We start from the raw sequence: 21,158 nt of genomic DNA on the forward strand, positions 1-21,158 counted from the left end.
GGGGTTGTGGTAAAAAGCACTACTTTAATAGAAAATCAATAAAGCACAAAGCAAAGCAGGGTATTAGTGCTGAAGTCGTGTGGTGACTGAGAAAGAGGGCTTGTCTTGCCAAACTACAGGGTCACCTTGATGACGGAAGATGGAAAAGCGACCTTGTGTGTGTTTGTTTCCCAGTGTGTTTCAGAGAGCTGGTTTATGTACAGCGGATGGATGGTTGTTCAGGTCTAACGGCAGTCACTTTGTCAGGGGTACAGAGGAGCTTTTGGCAGCTTGCGTCACCCTGTCTGTCACTACCTACATGACTCTACAACACCACCTGAGGTTCCCAGCTGCCATGGAGCTGTGAAGGGCTTCAGCATCCACCTGTGAACTGATCGATTCACCTTCGGGTGGGGAAGACATCTAATGACATCGTCATTACTATCTGACCTTGCCTGTTTGACTGTTTCAACTCGCAGCAGTATTGTAACTCCCTGAACTTCAGATGACACTTAAATCTCTCATAATGTGTACGCCAAGAAGGTCTTAGGCTTTTAAAAGTTTGGGTCTGCAGAGATTTCTCATTGGACTCCTTCTGACTTCCTGCTGTCCCGCACACAAGCGAATGCTAATGCTAAAAGAAGACAACTTTAGATAACAGCAACAATATAACTGTTTCTTAAGATGTGACTTTACATCTTAAGATGTTTATACTGTCTTATCTTATCTCAAATGATCTAATTATATTAGGTTAAATTATATGACACTGTACTATGATAATATATCTCATATCATGTTGCATACTATTACTATTTATTTAACGAATTTATTATTATTTTTTTTTCTTTCACTTTTTCTTTCCTCCTCCTTCTTCTCTTCTTATCTATACTTTTAACTTCATTCACTTATTTATTGTATCATCTATCTATGACATATTACATATGTTTATAATACCTTACTATATACCTCTCAGCCACTTGCACGCATGTACACGCACACACGCACAAATGCACGCACGCACCTATACTACCTATATACATATCATCATAACTCTATGTTGTTTTCTGTTGTTATCTGTACTGTATGTCCACTGTCTGTATTTGTTGATCCTTGTGGTGTGATGTACTTGTCCCCCAGGTCACCTTGTCTTTCACATAATTTCACAAATAAAAAAAAAAAGAAAAAAAAAAGATGTGACTTTAAGGAAGTTACTAATTATTATCACCTCATGTATGTCATTTCAAAGAGAAGGGGCCCTGATGGCAAAGTATGATTACCTGAGGGCCTGAGAACAGGCTTATATGGAGGCAGAATTTCAGCTACATATGTTGGGGCCAGACTCTGCCGATCTTTAAAGGAGTCATTACCTGGTTTTTTACATATCCAGTCCCTCTTGGATCGCTTTGGATAAATTCTTAAAACTTATTAGAAATTTTTTTTTTTTAAAAATCAAACATAGAGCTTGTTCTGACACTTTTTCATACCGTGACTTTCTCACGGGAGATTATGCGCGAGGTTTTGACAGGTCTGGATGTGCATTGTATTAATATGTAATGAGGCGTGCGTTGATTGGCCACAGGAAGGACAGAGCCGGAATGGGGGGCGAGCATGCATGCACACAGACTCCAAAACATAAACAGCCCCCTGTCATGGCGCACACACTAAATGACAAACCTTACGGAATTCAGGCATTTATGTACGAGCCGGAGTCGGAACCCGAATGGGAGAGTGAAGAGGCAGAGACGGTGGAAGAGACACGTTTACAGCAGGATGTCTCTGAATGGTAAAATCTTTTTTTTTTTTTCCTTCTTACTTTTCACACTCATGTTTTACATGTAAGACCTGAGTTTTAATGCTGGAGGTCACGATGTATTGCGATTTCCGGGTGATGACTCCTTTAAATATTGATCTGCCAAGAAGCCAGAACTGGGGTGTTTTGATGTCACCTGTGAGTGAGAGGGCTTGTTACCCACTCTGGACAACCAGAGGTGAGAGATGGACTTCTGTTTATGCCAAAAAGGATGGAGTTACTAGATTCATAGAGTGCATGATTGACTTTTACCAGGTCACACAAAATATTTGTAGTGGTGTCAACAATAATCGATTCAGCGATGCATCGCAATGCGGGGCATGCACGATTCAGCATCGATGCGGCAACGTGCCATAATCGATTATGTCACTGTTTATTTTCTGGCCTTGAGTGGACAATAAAGTTGTGAAGTTTCAATTACCGTATTGACTCGAATATAGGACGAGGTTTTTTTCGATGAAAATTATGTGATTGGGGTCGTCTTATAATCGGGGTCTAACCGTTGACACATGCTGATAGTTGTCTGGGTCGCTACACGACCACAACAGCAGAGGGCGCCAGCTTATTGTAGAGACGTCACTGACACTGTGGCTCGGGTTATCTGTGAATCACAGCGGAGAAGATGTGACAGGAGATGAAAAATAGAGAGACGCGGTGATTTTACGGAGCAAAGTGGATCAAGTGTGGCAAGTTAACAGACATCTGAGGCGGAGCTATGATGCTGATTTTAAGATAATGGAGATCTGTGCAGCGGAGGCGCCAAACAACTGTCAGCCAGCCAAGAAATATGGAGTTACGGAGTGTAACGCCAACGTCCGAAGATGGCGGGTCCAAAAAGATCGTCTGAAAACGCTAACAGTAAGAGAAAAGCTTATCGTGGTCCTCTAAGCGGCCGCTTCCAAGAGACTGACAGGAGGGTATGTGAGTTTGTTATTGAGACACGAATTTTGGTTATCAGAGTCTTTTTCTTAAGTCTTGAAAAGAGGGGTCGTCTTATAATCAGGGTCGTCCTATATTCGGGTCAATACGGTACTTCTGGGGGCATTTCCGAAACGATGCAACGTTGCAATGACATGCGCAGCCTGTAGCTACATGCTAAGCAGCAGCACTAGCTAGCATAACAACAACAGTAGCCTCTTTCACACTGCCGTTTGCATGCGGGGATCCAACGCCAATTCTCCGCACCCTCCTCTGTGTGAAAGTTTCAGGTGCGGAGAGGGGGAGAACTTTCGCTCCGGCGCTGATCCGCCTCTGGAGGTAGTATCAGGGCCGTATTATTGATGAGCCGTCCCAGTGTGAACGGATAATCCGGAGGCGCGGAGCGGGGGCGTGTCGGTCGTGCAGTCTGATAACTGCACAGGTCCTTGCCTCAACTAAATACAGAAATGTCCCACAAAGCAACGTTACAGGACCGAACAACAGTAACGTAGTAACTGTAACTGTCTTTGGCACCTTATATGAGGAAAACAAATACCACAGCTGTACGTGGAGAAGCGTCTGTCCTCCTGTCTGTCCTCCGTCTGTCTTCCCGACTCTTCCTCACATTTTTGCTCAAAAAACAGCGTCTGTCACCGGCATAAAACGTTAACTCACCGAGTGTTTGTGACGAAAATAAATCACTGCGACCGTCAGCTCTCCTGACCGAGGCTTCAGGGAACTTTCCCCCAGAAAATAGCGTCCGTCCCCGCGAGTGACAGAGTCAGACAGCGTCCTGTTTACTGATGGTGATTATGTATAATTATGTAATTTAACACGAAAAACTTAACTTCGTCACTTTCCAGGATGTTTTGTGGGTCAGGATCTCAATCACTATACATTATAACAGCATCCATATGATTATAAACTGTCCGCGGGTTTGGATTAACAGGGGAACACCTGGGGAAACAGGAGAGTGATAATACACACATAGCAGCCAATAAAATCTGTTGTTCAATATCTGACTGCTTGAATTGCCTCATGACTGATGAAAAGTTTGCCTTGTTGTGTGCAGTAGAATTTTGATGCATCGCAATGCATCGTAGAATCGAATTGAATCGAATCGTTACCTTGTGAATCGTAATGGAATCGAATTGTGAGGGCAGTGCCAATGCACAACCTAAATATTTGTGTTATTTTTTTTATCATATCAACGAAATATTTTCGTAAAAATCAAAAAAACCAAATTCATTAGTAATATAGTAATAGCCATATTAGCTATATCATTAGGGACTTGGCTGCAACTAACCTGTATCATCATAATAAATAAGAGCTTTTTGGTTACATTTCTTTGACAATAGCTGTGTTTATAAATGTGAGAAAATAATGCAGATTTATTCTTGCTGGCAAACCTCTGATATCAATTTTTCCAAGGCCTCAGACATTCACAAAAACAAACGATTAACTTTTCACATGAATAATCCGGACTGTATCAGCCCCAACAACTTCAAAGCACAATCAAAAATGTAAATAAATTAATTGTGTGGCTATTACATGCACAGACTTGTAATCAAATCATAATCAGAACGAATAAGCAACATGAGGTGTTTTTTATCCAGGAGTTCTTAATCAAGTTCACTTGAAATTTAAGAAAATGATACTGTAATAGTGGCTTGCTTGACAAGTTATGCCTATCTTGCATGATTTCAACAAATATTTTTACACAATGATTCTACTGTAATTTGAGGACATACAATACAGCAAACAGCTAAGCTGTATGCCACAGCAACATACCAAAAAATGGCATTCAATTTGCAATGAGATGAAGAGAAAGAGACAGTGCCTTGATGCTGTGGGACTAAAGATGGTACTCTCAACACTTCATCGCATAGTTTATAATTCTGCAGCACAGTAAGGATACTGATGTTGAATAGTTTCATGATCATGTCAACTTGCTGTCATCATAGTCTATCCGCTCGTCAACATCCCTCTCTTTTTTTCTGCGAGTCTATATCACACAGTTTTTAAATCAGTAGATGGTTTTATGAAGCATTGTTTTAAGTGCTGCTACAGTCTCCCCAGCACCCTAAATGAAGCAATATATTTCACCTGGTTGTCTCACATAGCCTTGATTAAAAAGCACAATGAGAATGTTTGAATTTTCTATGATGCATTTTTATTAGTCCCTCTACAAATTGTAGTTTAACAACAACAGACCCACAGCAAAAGCATCTGCCGTCATATGGCTGAATTACGTAACATAATGTAAGTGCAGTTGGATTCTCTCTGCACAGCAGCTGTCTTTTCCTAAGAAGACCTTTTGAATTCTCCTCTCTCCTTTCCTTGACCTCATGACGTATTCCATCAAGGTTAAGAAAAAGTGGTTAGTAAAGCACTATTCGACAGCCCCAGTGTTGTTTCCCACCTGTGTTCTTGTGTTCCTGTGCCCCTCCACAGCCTTGTTTTCACACTACACCTGTCTTGCATCAGCCTCATTAGACCTGCCATGTTATCAGTGGTTTTCTCAGCTTATCAGCTCCTTCCCTACTGTCATTTCCTCTACTCATTCTCCTCACCTGTGTTTCTCAGACTCTCCCTATCTGCACACCTCATCCTTTTTTGTTAGGCTAGTTTATATTTAAGTCCAGCCATTAGTTCAATCTTTGTCGAGTCGCCTGTCGTGTTTGCCTCTTTCTGCTGTTGAGTTAACCTGTTCCCTTATTTTGGAAAACAGTTCTGCATCTACTCTACCTGCCTGCCTGCTGTCTCTTGCATTTGGGTTAACCTTCTTGCTCATCGGATGACAATATGAATCACTGACAATTGAGGACCTTCACTTCATTTATGTGTTTATGGTTATCTACTTTTGTACTGTGAAACTTGCAAGCTATATTTGATCTCTATTTGTAGCATACTTTAAACACATCATATTACTAAACACAGGTAAAATCTTAGGAATGATGGTGGGATTGGAGACTCCATTGTGGAAAATATCCATGGTGACATCTTTGCATTGGTCCAGTGTTCCAAAACCAAAAGATATTAAAGGAGAACTTCGGTCGATTTAAACATGCAGCTTCATTGCTCAAGCTACCCTTGACTTGCGAGTACCGAAGACGCAAACAAATTTGGTCCAGCCAATACAGAGCTCCGTGAACGGAGATGTAGCATTGAACGCTAACAGCATGGGGTCAGAACTTCACGCTGTGTTTTAAGCATCTTAACATGCTCCACATCTCACACCAGAAGTTATGCAACATCAGCAGACACCTTAGCACACAGCACTGTAGCATGTATGAGTCAAAATGAATAAAAAAGTAGTTAAAATAGTGTGTTTGTGCAAGCAGCTACTTACCTGTTTGTTGACATCCGCGTCTTCCGGTAGCTAGACCAAACTAGCGTATCCATCGAGTGTGCACTTAACAGGCTTAACAGGCTATTGTAAGGCTCATGGCTCATGACAGGCTGTAACATGGACATGTACATTATGAACATAAACACGAAAATGCTGGATTACGTTTCCGTCTCCGCCAGTGAGGGAGTAAGTGCACGCTCGACGGATTGACTAGTTTGGTCTAGCTACCGGAACACACGGATGTCAACAAACAGGTAAGTAGCTGCTTGCACAAACACACTGTTTTAACTACTTTTTTATTCAGTTTGAGTCATACACGCTACAGTGCTGTGTGCTAAGGTGTCTGCTGATGTTGCATAACTTCTGGTGTGAGATGTGGAGCATGTTAAGATGCTTAAAACACAGCGTGAAGTTCTGACCCCATGCAGTTAGCGTTCAATGCTACATCTCCGTTCGCGGAGCTCTGTAATGGCTGGACCAAATTTGTTCGCGTCTTCGGTACTCGCAAGTCAAGGGTAGCTTGAGCAATGAAGCTGCATGTTTAAATCGACCGAAGTTCTCCTTTAAAGTTACCAAAGCATTCAACAACTAATCCTCAGATTTGAGAAGCTGGCAAAGGCAAATGCTTAGATGGTGAGACAAATGATTTAAATGATTAAGTGAGTATCAACTACTTTTTGAATAGTCCTTGTTAATTTCTGAATAATTTGTTTCAACGATTAAAGTCAACTAGTCTCTGAAAATCTAGAAGGATAAAACACTTTTCTCTGCCGCAGCCACACTGTGATCTAGTAAGATTTGCGTCACTGGAGCTTAACACACACAAATACACCCCCAGAGACAACTGGCTGGCGAGTCCTCCTCCAGTTTAAACCCTTTCCAGATGCTCCAACCTGGAAGTCGCCTGCATTTCCTGTGTCTGTAACAGCATGTGCTGTTATCAGACGATGCAGGGCGACTAAATCAACCAGCAAGGACTGTCCAAGTAGATTTGGCATCAGCTCTGAGACAGCTGCCACAATTTAGAGGCCACTGTCTCCGTTCACACTCTGCCGTTAAACTTTCACGGCAATTTGTTCTCGACTTTCCAAATAATTACAGGCAACATCTCTTTTGACAGGTAGTACATTGCGTGCAATGCAGTGTGTGCCGCTGCTATATAGCAGCTGAAGGTAGGCCTATCCCTGTTGGCCTTTTATTGAGCCTCATGATTGCTTTGCATTTCAAGGTTGTCTTAAATAGTTTCATTCATTAACAGACACAGCAGTGAGCATGAACAACTGCAATTTATTTGGTAATTTTTTGCACCCTTGAACCTGAAAAAGTGTCTCAACTAGTGTACATTTGTGTGTTTGAAAAGGAATGATAATGGTGAGCAGAGTAAAGAAGTAAGAAATGGATGTTTCAAAGGTGAAGGTTTGCAATACCGTCGGCGGTCCTTCAATTAGGAAATGTTCAGAACTGAAGAAGCTGCAGTCAACTGGCAGCTATTAGACAATACAATTAGACTGGACTCCCTGATGTCTGACGGCTTTTTCAAACTTTATTTTACTGGGAATAGGAGCTCAAACAGTCTTTTTCTTACCTCAATATAGAACCTATTTGGTCTGACAGGATGGTGTGTGAAACTATAAAAGTAATGGCACTACAGGGGGTGTGTCTTTCCCTAGTGATGTTTTCTTACTGTCAGGAATGAGAGGAGTTCTCATCATCTCATACAATCATTACAGTATTAAACTGTCAAAAAAGCTTTTAGTGGCCCTAAATTAGACAATCAAGGATCATTACAAAGCATTTCCACTTGCCCTGTTGCAATTGATAGGTGGATGCGGAAGGTCTGTTGTGTTACTAGTGCGAGAAAAGCATGTCAGCAACTTCCTGTTTTCACATAGCTGTTGTTAGAAATTCCAAAAAAAGATTTACCTAGTATAAAATAAAGTATAAATTATGAGTATAATGTATGAATGCGCCTTTAAAGCATGTTGACATTTGGGTGTACTCATTTTCACTGACCATGTTCTCCACACGAAGTTCATAAGGCATGGGGTTGTAGACCATGAGCTGCACTTCACAAACATCTCCCTGAACCCACTGGAAGTCTGGGAAAAGAGAAAGAGGACATAAATACATTAGAATAAGTTATCAGTGGTATTAAAACCCATTCGTAACTAATGAGCTGAGAAAAATGAAAAACCATTAGTCCCCACTGGTATTAAAGATCAAAGGCAACACTCAGTGCTAGATTATGTAAATAAAAACAAAGTCTAATGGAATATACAACAGTCCCCCGATTATTTTTTTATTTTTGTCGAACCAAACCGAATAATCACAGAATGCCTAAAAGCTCATCCATTTTGTTTTACATTTCAGTTAAACTGCACCAGGCTTCTTTAAAGGACTAGTTGGACATTTTGAAACTACACTTTGCTTTCTTAATGGGAGTTAGATACAAAGATCAATATAACCAAGCTCATATGTGTGCATTGAGTATGAAGCTACAGCCAGCAGCTAGTTACCTTAGCTTAGCATAAAGTCTAGAAGCAGGGGAGAACAGCTAACCTTGCTCAATCCAAAGTTCACAAAAACACTGCACACTGCTCAAGCGACTACATGTCACTTGAAATATCATCCACAAGTCCAGTTGGAGTGAAAAGATGCATGAGCTTAATTCAAATGAATCAGTCTGTGTTTCTATCACACAGGGCCTGCAGCCAGGTTTAAAAAATCTTCTGGGATGTCTGTTCAGAAGTGGCGAGATTATTACAGCAGCCATGGTTTAGGAAAATAATGTTCAGTAATCACACAAGGCTTAAATATATAGGTGCACACATACTATGGGCAATGTAGTGTGTATACATTTAACACATAGTGAGAAAAAAATCAAATTTGACCGAATGCTAAACCTGTCACCAGCATGATTTAGAGCTGGTACAGGCCTACAAATCTTGTTCTCCAGATGAAAGGAAACATATTTGCTGTGTGCAGGCACCAACAAATGTCACATCATCAAAATTGTAATACTTGGTGAGTGAACATGAAAAATTGTGGTGCAAAAACAATCATTCACACATATCCTGAATCATATTGCAATATATGTCAAAAAAATAACCGCAATGTGACCAAATAAGGCAGCCCAACATGTCAGCACCTTTACAATGATCCATTCTTAGTTCACAGAGTGAGAAGAGTCTATTGAGCTTTCATTTAACAGCAGGGATAAAGGGATCAAACTATGTTACAACTTAATTAAACAGTCTGAAAAAGGCAGGTTTAGATTGAATCATAGGTGCTCTGCTCAAATTATTTTCTAAGGTTCAGATATTTCAGAAGTATTCAAAGAATAGCTGGACTAAGTGATTTCCTGAATTCCTACTTGGATTTTTTTGAAACAGCTTAGTTTTACTTGAAGAAAAAAAATATATGAACAGATCACAGCTCTGCGCCGCAGTATCCATCATTCCTAAATGAGATGTTGAAAGAGTTTGTTAGATTGAGAAGCTTTAGCCCCACTGTTGCCATACCCATCTACATTTTAAATTTAATATATTCTAGTCCATTTGGAGAGTCCGCTGCTCTTAATAGACCTGCAAAAGAGGGGCTAAAAATCTGAGCTCAGACCCTAGCAGGAAAAGGGATTTATAGAAGGCAAACTCTAGCCATGCACCTTGGGAAATTAAGTCAGTCAAAAGAAGGATATCTATGATATGAATACCTTGAAAGCCCCACACAACCCCAGGTCTGGCTCAAAGGTATGCTCTCATAGCCAGCCAATTAAGTGTGAAATACACCTCAGAAAATGGAAAATAGAAAAACAAAGTGGATTGCTGCCATCTTATTTGTGTTGCTTCATTGCTAACTCCTTAGGTGGCCATTGAGATTCTGCGCATATCTGCAAAGGCTGCAGCTCTTTACAACCTCATCGTATGAAGCAATAAGACATGTTTTGAGTCAATCATGGCTGCGTTGTAAGTTAAACATCGCTTGTGTTTGTTTTTTTAAACATCAAATTATTTTGTCAATCTGTCTCTCATGTGCTGTGAAAATTATGTTTTATTGACCTAAAACAGAACCAAAGACATTTACTGGTGTTTCTGCATCCTACAGAGAAAAATTCTGTAAAACTATCAGCAACATTAATCTTTCATACTGAATAATACATGCACACTATGCCGGGGCACTGAAGCAAAAATCATCCATGTGTAATGATGCAACCCCAGAGCAGGAGGGAATGCATTCAAACATAACTAAAGCCAAGCTTTTGAGCGCATTTGAAATTACAAGTCATTAGCGCCTCAGATGGAGACACATTTCTGGAGGACATTTAGTGGAGATCTATTGGCTGGCCAGACTTCACTACAGCAGGAATATGGCTTACAGAAATGTGACTTTTAAAAAATGTATATATTCACAAATTAGACACTTTATCACTAAAGATACCACGTTAAAAACCAATAGCGCCGCCTCACATGTAGAAGGAAACACATTTGTGTATTTTGCAGATCATTGAATTCCAACTCATCTCATCATCTCATCAGCATCTTAAATGTCACAAGATACTAAAGAATCCAGGGAGAGAGACATGTGAATCACTATTGACAGCCTGGACAGACAGGAATTATGGATTAATGCTTTAGAAATATCTATCTGTAATCAAACCAAATCTTTGTAGTTTAGAACTGTGCATCGCATACATAGAATACCTGCTCTCAAAAACCTAAATAGATGCTAATGGGTGTCCACTTTCTTCTTAATTACAACTCTGAGAATTGCATTAACATTCAAAGTTTCTTCCCATGTGTGAAGTTACAAAAGCTGTTCTGGTTTTGTGGAGTCCAGTTTGTCCAGATGATCATATTGTAAATATGAAGCGCAAGAGGTAATGAATCTACTGTATTGACTTTTGCAGCAGGGAAGAATATGTTGCTCTTTTAGATTTAGGATGCTGCTGCATAAAAAAGTCTAGGCATAGTATCAAATGAGTGTATCGCTGCAGAACTGTTTTGTTCTTTGCTGTGTATGAAAAACGTAATCGAAATATACTTTTTTTTTTTTAAAAAGTAAGGATGCATGCAACCAGGCCAATATATAGCTTACATCACTAAAATCAGTCTAAACCAGCATTCAGTACAAATGTACCACTGTGTGGCATAACTTACATTGATGTTTTTGATTAACAGTGATTCATCTTTTTGCCTTCAGTCTGGTTTTCAGTGTATATGACACACTCTGTTGGACTGGGAACATGGCCAGTCAAGAGCATACCACTGTTTTGCCCCAAAACTGAATGTTAAGGATTACTGTGCCACTATATTAATCTATAATTGGGGAGCAATGTACACAAAGGGTACATTTTCCTAGCTGCTAACTCAACACCCTCAAGAATCCTTAATCGTGAAGGTCAGCCCTTACCTAATAGTTATTTTTTCATCCCAAACCCAGTGACCTGGTGTGCAGAACAGGCAATGTTCTACTGTCTAAACACTTACTGATCTCACTGTGACCCTGCATCCCCCTTATAAGGAACATATGATGTAACATTCATGTCCCTTGTATCCCACTGGATAGACATAGATCACACTGTTCTCAAAACTGAATCTCTGAGCAATTATAGAGAAAACAATCTCCTATCATAGGTCCCCTTCTTTTATGGCTGAACATCAACCTGATTTATTGCATGGGACTTAAAGAGCAAGAAAACACACCGACACATATATATTTCTGAGTGTCCATACACTTCAACTGCCGGAGCCGAGCACAGAACACAAAAAATTTGGCTCCCTGACAGTATATTAAATGAGTATGAAGTGATGGTTTACTCTGAAGCTGTAAAAACATATGCAAGCATAATGAACTCAATAATGTGATTGCAGCTGATATACAGCATGTTGCAGCCCTGGTTTCCGTCTGTTAACAAGAAATAATACTGTGTGTTGAATGGGAGGACATGCCCACATGTGGCCATTGGTTGATGAAAGCACTTTTACATTTTTAAAGTTCTAGCGTGCTAGGAGATGCCTTGAAGGAGTAAAGAGAGAATCTTAACTTCATTAGCTGGCAGCTAGCTCCCCTGAGGTAGACGGACTAAGAAGGAAAGGCATGTTTGATTTTATCTCCAAAGTCTCGCAACACCAAACTGCACCAGAGGAATATCAGACTTCTACAATCTAAATCATGAACAAAGTACAGAACAGCTCCTGGGTACTGATGCTGGCCTGTATATTAAAAATCATTTGCGGTTTACTAACCGTCTGCATCACTGTATGATACGTGATTGATTAATACTACACCGTTTGTCCATGAGAGGCACTTTAACAGAACAGACATAGAAATATTCAAGCTTTTGATGCCAATTTTCTGTTGATTTTCTTTAAATAAAGCCTACCAGGAAGTAAAGGGGCAGTTGACACAAACACTAGCGGATAACAAATGACTAGAATGTATTGGATGAATGAAACGTTTTTGTTAGAGAGAAGAAACTTAGAGCAGGGAGTAAAGCATTATTCTGTTGGTACAATGATGAAATACGATAAGTGTATTGAAGGAAAACAGATAGAGATTTGTTGAGTTTTAACCAGGAAATCGGGAAAATTAGGGGGAGAATGGCCAAACTCTCAAAGTGATGCCAATATTAATTGTCTTCTTCTGTAAATCCTGGCTCAGATAACTATTCTTATAATTATATGGTTTTGTACTCCGTCATAAAATCGATGACTTTTACATTAATAGCTTGATGAGTCAGTCTGGGTGTGCATCTCACAGCTACACTTAGATGAAAAAAATATACTCCGACACAAAAGATGCAAACTTCTGCTTCTAGGAGTTTCAAGTGCAAAGAGATGAAGGGGGCCCATACGATGTCCCTGACTGAGCACTGGCAGCATGTAGCTGTTGATGTCTATAACTTCAAGACCAATGCAAACTCAAATACACACCAGCTAATGTACAACTTTCATTTCTCACAGCAAATCAAATTACAGCGTTTTGGTGTCTAGCCTAACTCAGGGACAATAAAGATTGTCATTTGACTTTCGGACATTGCTTGGGTTTTGTCCTCTTCAGACTTTTTTGTTCTCCATTCACCTTGGAAGTAGGTGAAGTTGTGACAGAAAGCTGGACTGGATTCACTCTACAACACAAACATGTTTTTTATACACCAGATTTACAGTCAGGGCAGCAGCAGTTCCCGTCAGCTTAGCTTTCAGCCTGTTACTGCTGCTAACATACTAAGTTAAAAATGAACTGTGTTAATGGACCCTTTTCACAGCAGAAATTTTGACAAAGCAGGTAAAGCACAGATGTGACCATTAATGTTAACGAGGGCACCTCTGTCCTTGACAGCTTTGCCAGTGAGCAAGCATGCACAACACTAGGGCTCTGGACTAGGGCTGGGCGAAAAATTAGCAAAATCGATTAATTCGAGTTTTTGGTTTAGGACGATTTTAAAAAATGAAAATCCATTTTTTTATTTAACTTGCTCTGCCGCCGCTCCTTACAGGGTCCCGTAGTTCATAGTGGGCTCCGCCCTCCCTGCATTGACTTTCCACAGAGAAACAAACACAACATGCAGCGAGCCAAGAGTTTGTTCCTAAAAAGTCACTGTATCGTTAGTAGTTTGGTTTTGTAGCGTCAGACCTCGAACAAAGCCCCGTCCGCTGCAAAGTTTGTTCAAAGGCTTTTGCAACTAAAGGCAGCGGACCGACCCATTTATTTCAGCATCTCAAACAGACGCATGCATCACAGTGGGACACTTGTTCACTACGAGAAAACCGCGGCAGCCCACAAACGCCCGCTATAAAGCAGCCAACATTAGCAGAATCATACAATAATTGTGTCCCGTATGACAAGAAAGTGGCCCGGTGGACAGCTTTTATCGGTGCAGTCACGTTGCATATCGTTAAAGATATGGCGCCCGTATATGCAGTGGAAAAGCCGGAGGTTCATCCACATGCTGAAAATGTTCGACCGCAGGTTTGTGCAACGGGTCCTGACTCAAACCAGAGGAAGCAGACAGGCTCGTCTTCCTGGTCAAAAATGTGTAAAATAGACAGCAAACACACCTCATGTCCTGTACATCTACCAGCAAGTCATGTTTACTATGCAATGCATGCAGATGTTTAATTTAGTTTACATATCTTCAGGGATACAAAATACTTTTTTGTAAACAAAGGCACCTTTTGCAAAATAAAGTATTTAATGAAAGTTATGTTCACACTTTATCAATACCAATATGAAAACTGATCTGGGCAAATTTGTTTAAAATCATAGCAAAAAAATAAACGCAATGCTTTTGATAATTTCTTTGTAATTTGAAGAAAAAAAAATCGATTAAAATCGTAAATCGAGTTTGGTGTGAAAAAATCGGAGATTCAATTTTTAGGCCATATCGCCCAGCCCTACTCTGGACCCAGATCACCTAAATGGAATGCAGCCATAATTAATATTATAAATTCCACTTGTGCTTGTCCTTCTTTGACAAGTCAATATGTCTGCCATGAAAATGGTCCATCAGGTGGATCATGCATTTATGAGAGGGAGTCATCAATTCAAAATGGGACCAGTTAAAATGAGATGACTTTGTTTACAAGCAAGCCAGGACAGGAATGCAAGCAAGAGGTCGCAGTTGAATAAAAATCATGAATATCACATTAGAGTGGAGCAAAAAATTATTAATCCAATTGCTTATATTGACTTTTCAATGACTTGTTTGTCTATAAACAAAGATATCATTATTGGTTGGTAAATCTGTGTTACATTAATTACAGATATTGATATAGGAGACATTACCCCCAATTCTGAATGGGTTTCATAGGCAACATGTATAATAACCAAAGTAAAGAAAAGATCTACTGATGCAGATGGTTCGTTTCTGGTGGTAAAACTGATTCCTTGTCAAACGGGGTGGGTGCTTACATTACCCAAAATGCAACTCTACCACTGACAGTTGTGACAGATTTGGATGCGTGGCGCTAGTAGCGGCTAATGTGGCCCGATGCCTCCTGCCACAAGCAGAGGGGAGATAAATAGAGGTCTGGCAAGGTGACCTCTTTCTAATCTTTCATACTAAAGTCTTGGGGCCCACATCGCATTTTTTCCAGCAGAAAAGCACTGGCTGTGCTCTTAGGGAGCGCTGGAATGGAGCGTTTGTCCAGTGAGGGATAGAATACTGCATGTGCATCTTGTCTCTATGACAACAATATCTTTAAAAAACAGCTACTTTATAATCAACACTGCCCCTTTGCGGTTTACTATCCGTGTGTTTTTTATTCGACATTGGGACATCAGAGCAAGAGGATGTGGGTGCATGACATGATCCATCCAAGAGTAATGATGATGTCACCGCAGCTGCTCGTTCTTCAGTGATTCTGGCTGTGGACACGGGCTGTTCTGCAGTCAAGCGCAATTCCTCTTAAGCTACACAATGAACTGTTGACTATATTTAAGTTAACGGCCCATCATGAAACATTGGGCTTCCTTTTACCTTTTGTGAGTGTGACCAGGACGTATGAATGCATGCAGTCTGGATGAAGTGGTCAGCAATATTTCACACCTGACAAACCTGACACACTTCTTAATGGATCACACAGTTGTTCAAAATGACTCAGGAGCATTTTTTAAAAAGGCCATGTAAAAGAAACCTGGCATGCATCTTTGACTGCAGCCAGGATGATTTTAGTTCAGTGCTGAAAACCCCATGATTTACCACCATTTGACACAATGTTTATTAGATATTTTTCATATCCAAGGATCACCAATGCTCAACCAAGGTCAAGAACAGGCCAAGGAGAGAGGGGGAAAGGAGACTAAGGAAATGAGAACATTGAAAAAAAGTTTAGATTTGGTCAAATCATTATTCCTTTGTTATATGAATAACAAAGAAAATAATATAGAATAACGTGTTTCACCTGACGTATATAAGCAAATTGTCAGGTAAAAACTGAAAGTGGGCACTTTAAACTCAGTCATTTCAATCAGTCAATCATATGCTGGAGTATGGGTGTTACGATTACACCCTTAGTTAGCAATTGGTGGTGTGCATGTGTGTGAGAGAATGTACAGTAGGCCATGATTAGCAAAATATGTGTGCATGGATACAAAATAAATGATGTTGAGCTTACCTATCTTCTTACAGCGCTCCTCTCCTCTGTTGTGCATGATGATTGGTGAGTAGATGAAGGGGCTGGCAGTGGACATATTCTGTCCAAGCAGGCCTTTCACTTTGTGAGGGCGCAGACTGACAGGCAGATTGAGGAGCTTCACTGATCTAGTTTGGGCATCACAGGGAAAGGCAAAACCATGACATTAGAGAAGTGCGACAAAAGCTGATGAGATTTTGTTTTGCAATTCTGAGATCAAGTGAGTCGTTGGAGCTTCAATGTTACAGCAGCTTATGCACCACAATTCAAGTGGTTGCGATGAATGTTTATTATTACAGTTCACTGCAAAAGATTAATGATGCTACTCATTGTTAAAAGTTACAAGTTCAGCAAAACAATTAAATCACAGCTACAGACACATGAAGGACATGTGCATTCTGCTTTCAGGGGTTAGGGGCCAATTCATTAATTCAAAGGTAACTTGTCAATGTAATCTGGTAGATAAAGACTCCTATACCTCAGAACCTGCAGTTCCGTAGGAAAGCTCATTAATATGTCAAACACTTCCCGGTATCATAAAAGTCTTTGTTTCGGCTCTAATGACTTGCACTATCAAAGAATTGAAGGTGTCATGAGATGCCTGCTTTTCTTGTTTTTTTCTGGGCCTCCAACACCTCTGCTTTCTTACAGCAGGATGTGTAAAAAGAGGCTATATTTACCTCATTATTTTCACACTCAGAAAGCTCTATATCTTCTAAAGAAAGCCGATACAATAATCCTCCAACCTTCTTAAGCTCTTTGTAAACTTGTACTTTGGAGTTTATTTAGTTTAGTTTGATTATTGATTGTTATTCAGATTTGACAAGAGTGTTTTTGCCCAATGGTTTTCCCTAAAGGCAGGAACACACTGGCCCAACTGTTGGACATCTGAAGCGTTTGGGGAGACTCGGATGAGGTCGGGAACAAATATGTTCGGTGTGTTCAGCTGCGTTGGAAGCTTTTGGAACCACACGGACGTTGTCTGCTCCAATTCAACATGCAATGTCTGAGAAGGTTGGCTGAGCCATTGGATTCTCTGATTGGTTGTGCGCTAGCAAATCAGCATGGTGTGTGGGAGGGGCAGAGTACTGTGTGCACTTTGTTTTTCTATGCACTCCATTCCGTCATTTCATGTTTCTTATGTAGCGCCCTTTGCTTATTGCATCTCACGCAAGCGCAGAACGTACAAGCTACTGTGGAGCTGGCAACACGTTGAAGCGATGTGTTCAATGCAGCTTTTGTGCCGAATGGGTCAGATAAGAGGTAGCGGAGTGGTCGGATAAAGGCAGTTGGCTGTTGGTCTGAGTCTGGGCGGTGTGTGGAGGCCTACAAGAACAATTCTAACATCTGTGAATCAATGTACAAAAAACATTGTTAAGGCATCTGGGATGGAGGTGGATCGATCTTGCTTTGAGGTTGACTAAAAGAGAACAACATTTGAAAAAGCTCCTCACAACAACCCATTGGTGTGATGTTATATAATAATACTCAGTATGAGTAACTAGAACACTGAATTTGGTTTGGTTTGTCTCCATTGTGAGAAATCAAACAATTATTGGAATTTAAATTTAATTTCATGTTGTCAAAAATGTCCGTTTAAACCCAAAAATTGACGGGGGGACGGATGGACAGAGGGATAGATGCTACATACTTACCAAACATCTTGGGATTGTTCCATTAGATCACCTCAGTTGGCAGCTAAAACACAGCTAGAATTGCTGCAAAATAATCCTTTGGGGCAGCTCTAACCATCAAAGTTACATCTACTGAAAGTTCTTTTTTTTGCCACTAAGGTTTTTACTCAAATTGTCTTACAACATTACAGAAACAATTCCTACAGAGATAGATGTTTTTGTGAAATAAAAAAGACCCCTTTAGTGACCTGAATCACAAATCTCACTCTTGCACTGAAATCTCACAAGGTGGCCAGTTAAAATTGTTGTCTCATCTAGATCTGCAAAATCAGCTAAATAGTCAGCAATGACTTTGGAAATAACATTTTGCTGACAGGCTCTCTAGGTTAACTCCAACTCTTTTCACTGTCATCCTCCTGCAACAACTCACCTCTGGCGAGATTTCAGAACAACATCTGAATTTCTGGTTACAAAAACTATTATTATTTAACAAAAGGTCTATCTTTTAAGGAATCATTTTCTGAATGTTGTCAGACACTTGGAATAGGAACCTCAGCCTTTGACAGCTGGAGTTGCACCAGAGGATTACACTGCAGTCATTGCAATGGGCAGACTCCAAAACTTTTGGTAAGTATAAATAATTTACACTCCATAATCTACATTTAAACAAACGGGGATTACCCTTTAACATAAAGTCATTATTCATGAGCCAGTTTTCTGATTGGTTTGCTCTATGAATGCCACTGATAGGCAAGATCATTGGGGTAGAAATTTAGGGACGAATGAACATTGTTGGTTTTGGTCTTTTAATGGGTTTTGTTTACAATATGAAATTCCATTCAAACGATTTACTGTTTGATTATTCACAATTTTAAAAAAGACCAAATTTCTATTTCTATCCAAGTAGAAAAATGTTTTTTGAATCAACATTACTATACAATCTTTTGCAATAATGGCCAGACCTTTGTGTCAATGTTATAACTACTCCAGATCATTTATTAGTATGATATCTTGCCGGATTAGAAATAAAGCCAATATGGGACACGATGCATGAAAGTAACAATCTCTCACACTCCTGTCTTACCGAACAATGGGCAGCTTTGTAAAGGGCACGGGAGGGAGCTTCAGGCCATCAGGAAGGGTGATGACCTCCATTCCACCTGGACACTTGGAGGTGTAGTTTTCCAGACTCTGGGTCACCTCTTTCTTCTCTGCAAATGTGGGAGTGCATAACAGCGGTAGAACCAATGAGGACATACAGAAATCTATAGAAACAATTATCCAGAAATCAGCAATTTACAATTATGACACAACACAATTCCCTTTAATGTTTCATCTGAATTGTTCTCCACTGTTGAGATTTCATCTACGTGTCTGATGTGAATTAGCCGGACATTAATGACCAGTTAGGCGTCTCTCTCTCAGAAATAACAGCCTCAGCCCTCAAATGAAATTGTAAGTTTTATTGTACCATCAATACCTGAGGGAACATTAGTGCTCACCCAACCATACAATTTTCTTTGGCTCTGCAAGTTTCAAGAGTGTTCATCAAGGAGAGATGGACATTTACTGGCAAAGACTTCATACAGATCTATAACCCTTCGTGGAGGTACCTCATGAAGTCTTACGATCACAGGCGTTCTGGATTATTGTCAAGGGCCATGTGTTTCTACATCTCTTTGTGCATTCAATAAATTGCTCACATCTTTCCTATAAAATGCTGTAACATAGACTAGATCCTTATTGCATGATTCAAAAGAGAAGGGGTTTGTTCATCTCTCTAAGATCTACACCACAGTCTAAGGATTTCTTGTCTTTTAGCAACAATAAAAACATTCTTAGAAAACTGCCCAAATGAATATTTCAATGTGTACAAACTACAACCGTGTCAATACAAACTGGGAGCCAGAAACCAACCACCAGTAGATGTAAAGGAAGAACTAAAATGAGACAGTTGGGGTGAAGGAATGGCGAGAAAGAAAAGGTGAATATGAAATGAATGGAGTGAGCTTGAGATGGATGGATGTAGGAGGGAGGGAGGGAAACAGAGGAGGAAGTGTAGAAGGAATAAAATAGCGAGGGATAAATGGATGATAGCTCAGTTGTCCTCCTGGCTTGAAGCTCATGATTGATGACATATTTGTCAATTTTTATTCTTGTTTGCTATGTCTGAGTGTTGAAGGCAGCAATCTGTTTAAGGGCCACTCCAGGACACAGAGCGGCAACAGAAGCTGTGTACTCAAAGAAAAAGTATCATTTTTAGGTTTAGTATTTTCCAGTGGCTCCTTTCATTCTGATCTTTACCTTTAAAGTCACCTGAATTAATTGGTTAAATTGACTGAATTGAGTGCACATCCCTGGAAGATTATCTGAGAAGCCTTCTAGTCCAAAGGCTGGTGACTCCAACTGGACTTCCTGGATCAAATTACATGTCTCACCAGTTCTTGAAGAAGTTGGACCCCACAACGCAGCCTCCTGCATTGTTTGACGCTGGGCTGATATCTGTCTAAATGCCTGCTTAGGCCATCCGTTCAGTGTAATCTCTTCTTACACTAGACCACAACATTTTCAGGGGCTAACAATGCCGAAGTACTTATGAACTACATTCAAACTGCAGTTCAAAAAAATGGCATGGTGGATTGTTTTTGTTGTTGACTTACTAGTCTTACTAGCTTAATGTAACTGGCCACTAGTCCCAATTACAAATTAAGACTAGTGGCCAGTTATTTTCCCTTGTGCAGAAATGATATGCATGTCAGTGGTCAGCTGGGCATTGGCTGCAGTGTTTGCAGTGTGTTCAATTCGAAATTTCCCCGAAAGAACAAGGACTGGTTCCTTGAGGTCAAGGCTCTTAGATAATGAAACCTGTGGGGTCAAAGTAGCTGAAAAACTATTATTTAACTCCCTTTTACTTTTCTTTTCACCAAGCTCCCTGCCCAAACAACCACAAGAAAGCACATTGTTAGCCTGACAGCTGGAACACACTGTCCAAATGAGCAAAAAGATATATTTTACACTTCACGAAAGGACAGGACAAAAGGTGCAGCTCTTAACACTTCGAACAGTTCTGCAAAGAAAGGATCTTATCTCCTAGTGTCAATTGTCAAGATGAGGAATAACAATTGAAGGCAGGTTGAAAGGTAGAATGGGTAAAAATTTATTCTGAATCCTCTAAAAACTGAGCCTGCATCACCTTGTTGTACGATAGAAAGGTAGGAGGCAAGACACACTTGAAATTTTCTAATTTTAAATCTGCCTTCATCCAACATGTTTGTTCGGTAGTTCTTCTTTCCTGACAAACACTTCATTAATGACACACTTTCAACAGTTTG

General features: G+C 40.2%; 1 protein-coding gene across 2 annotated transcripts in view; it reads right to left on the bottom strand.

The window, feature by feature from the left end:
• Positions 1 to 21,158, bottom strand: part of trappc9 (trafficking protein particle complex subunit 9) — a 257,722-nt gene that overhangs the window by 201,345 nt on the left and 35,219 nt on the right. For both annotated transcript variants that reach the window (XM_030412357.1, XM_030412356.1), the window contains 3 exons: positions 18,911 to 19,037; positions 16,175 to 16,320; positions 8,073 to 8,158 (listed from right to left, as the gene is read on the bottom strand). In XM_030412357.1, the coding sequence (XP_030268217.1) occupies positions 8,073 to 8,158; positions 16,175 to 16,320; positions 18,911 to 19,037 (359 nt within the window). The remainder of the gene's footprint in view (positions 1 to 8,072; positions 8,159 to 16,174; positions 16,321 to 18,910; positions 19,038 to 21,158) is intronic.

The sequence above is a fragment of the Sparus aurata genome, chromosome 3 (assembly GCF_900880675.1).
Source record: "Sparus aurata chromosome 3, fSpaAur1.1, whole genome shotgun sequence".
NCBI classification, from domain to species: domain Eukaryota; kingdom Metazoa; phylum Chordata; class Actinopteri; order Spariformes; family Sparidae; genus Sparus; species Sparus aurata.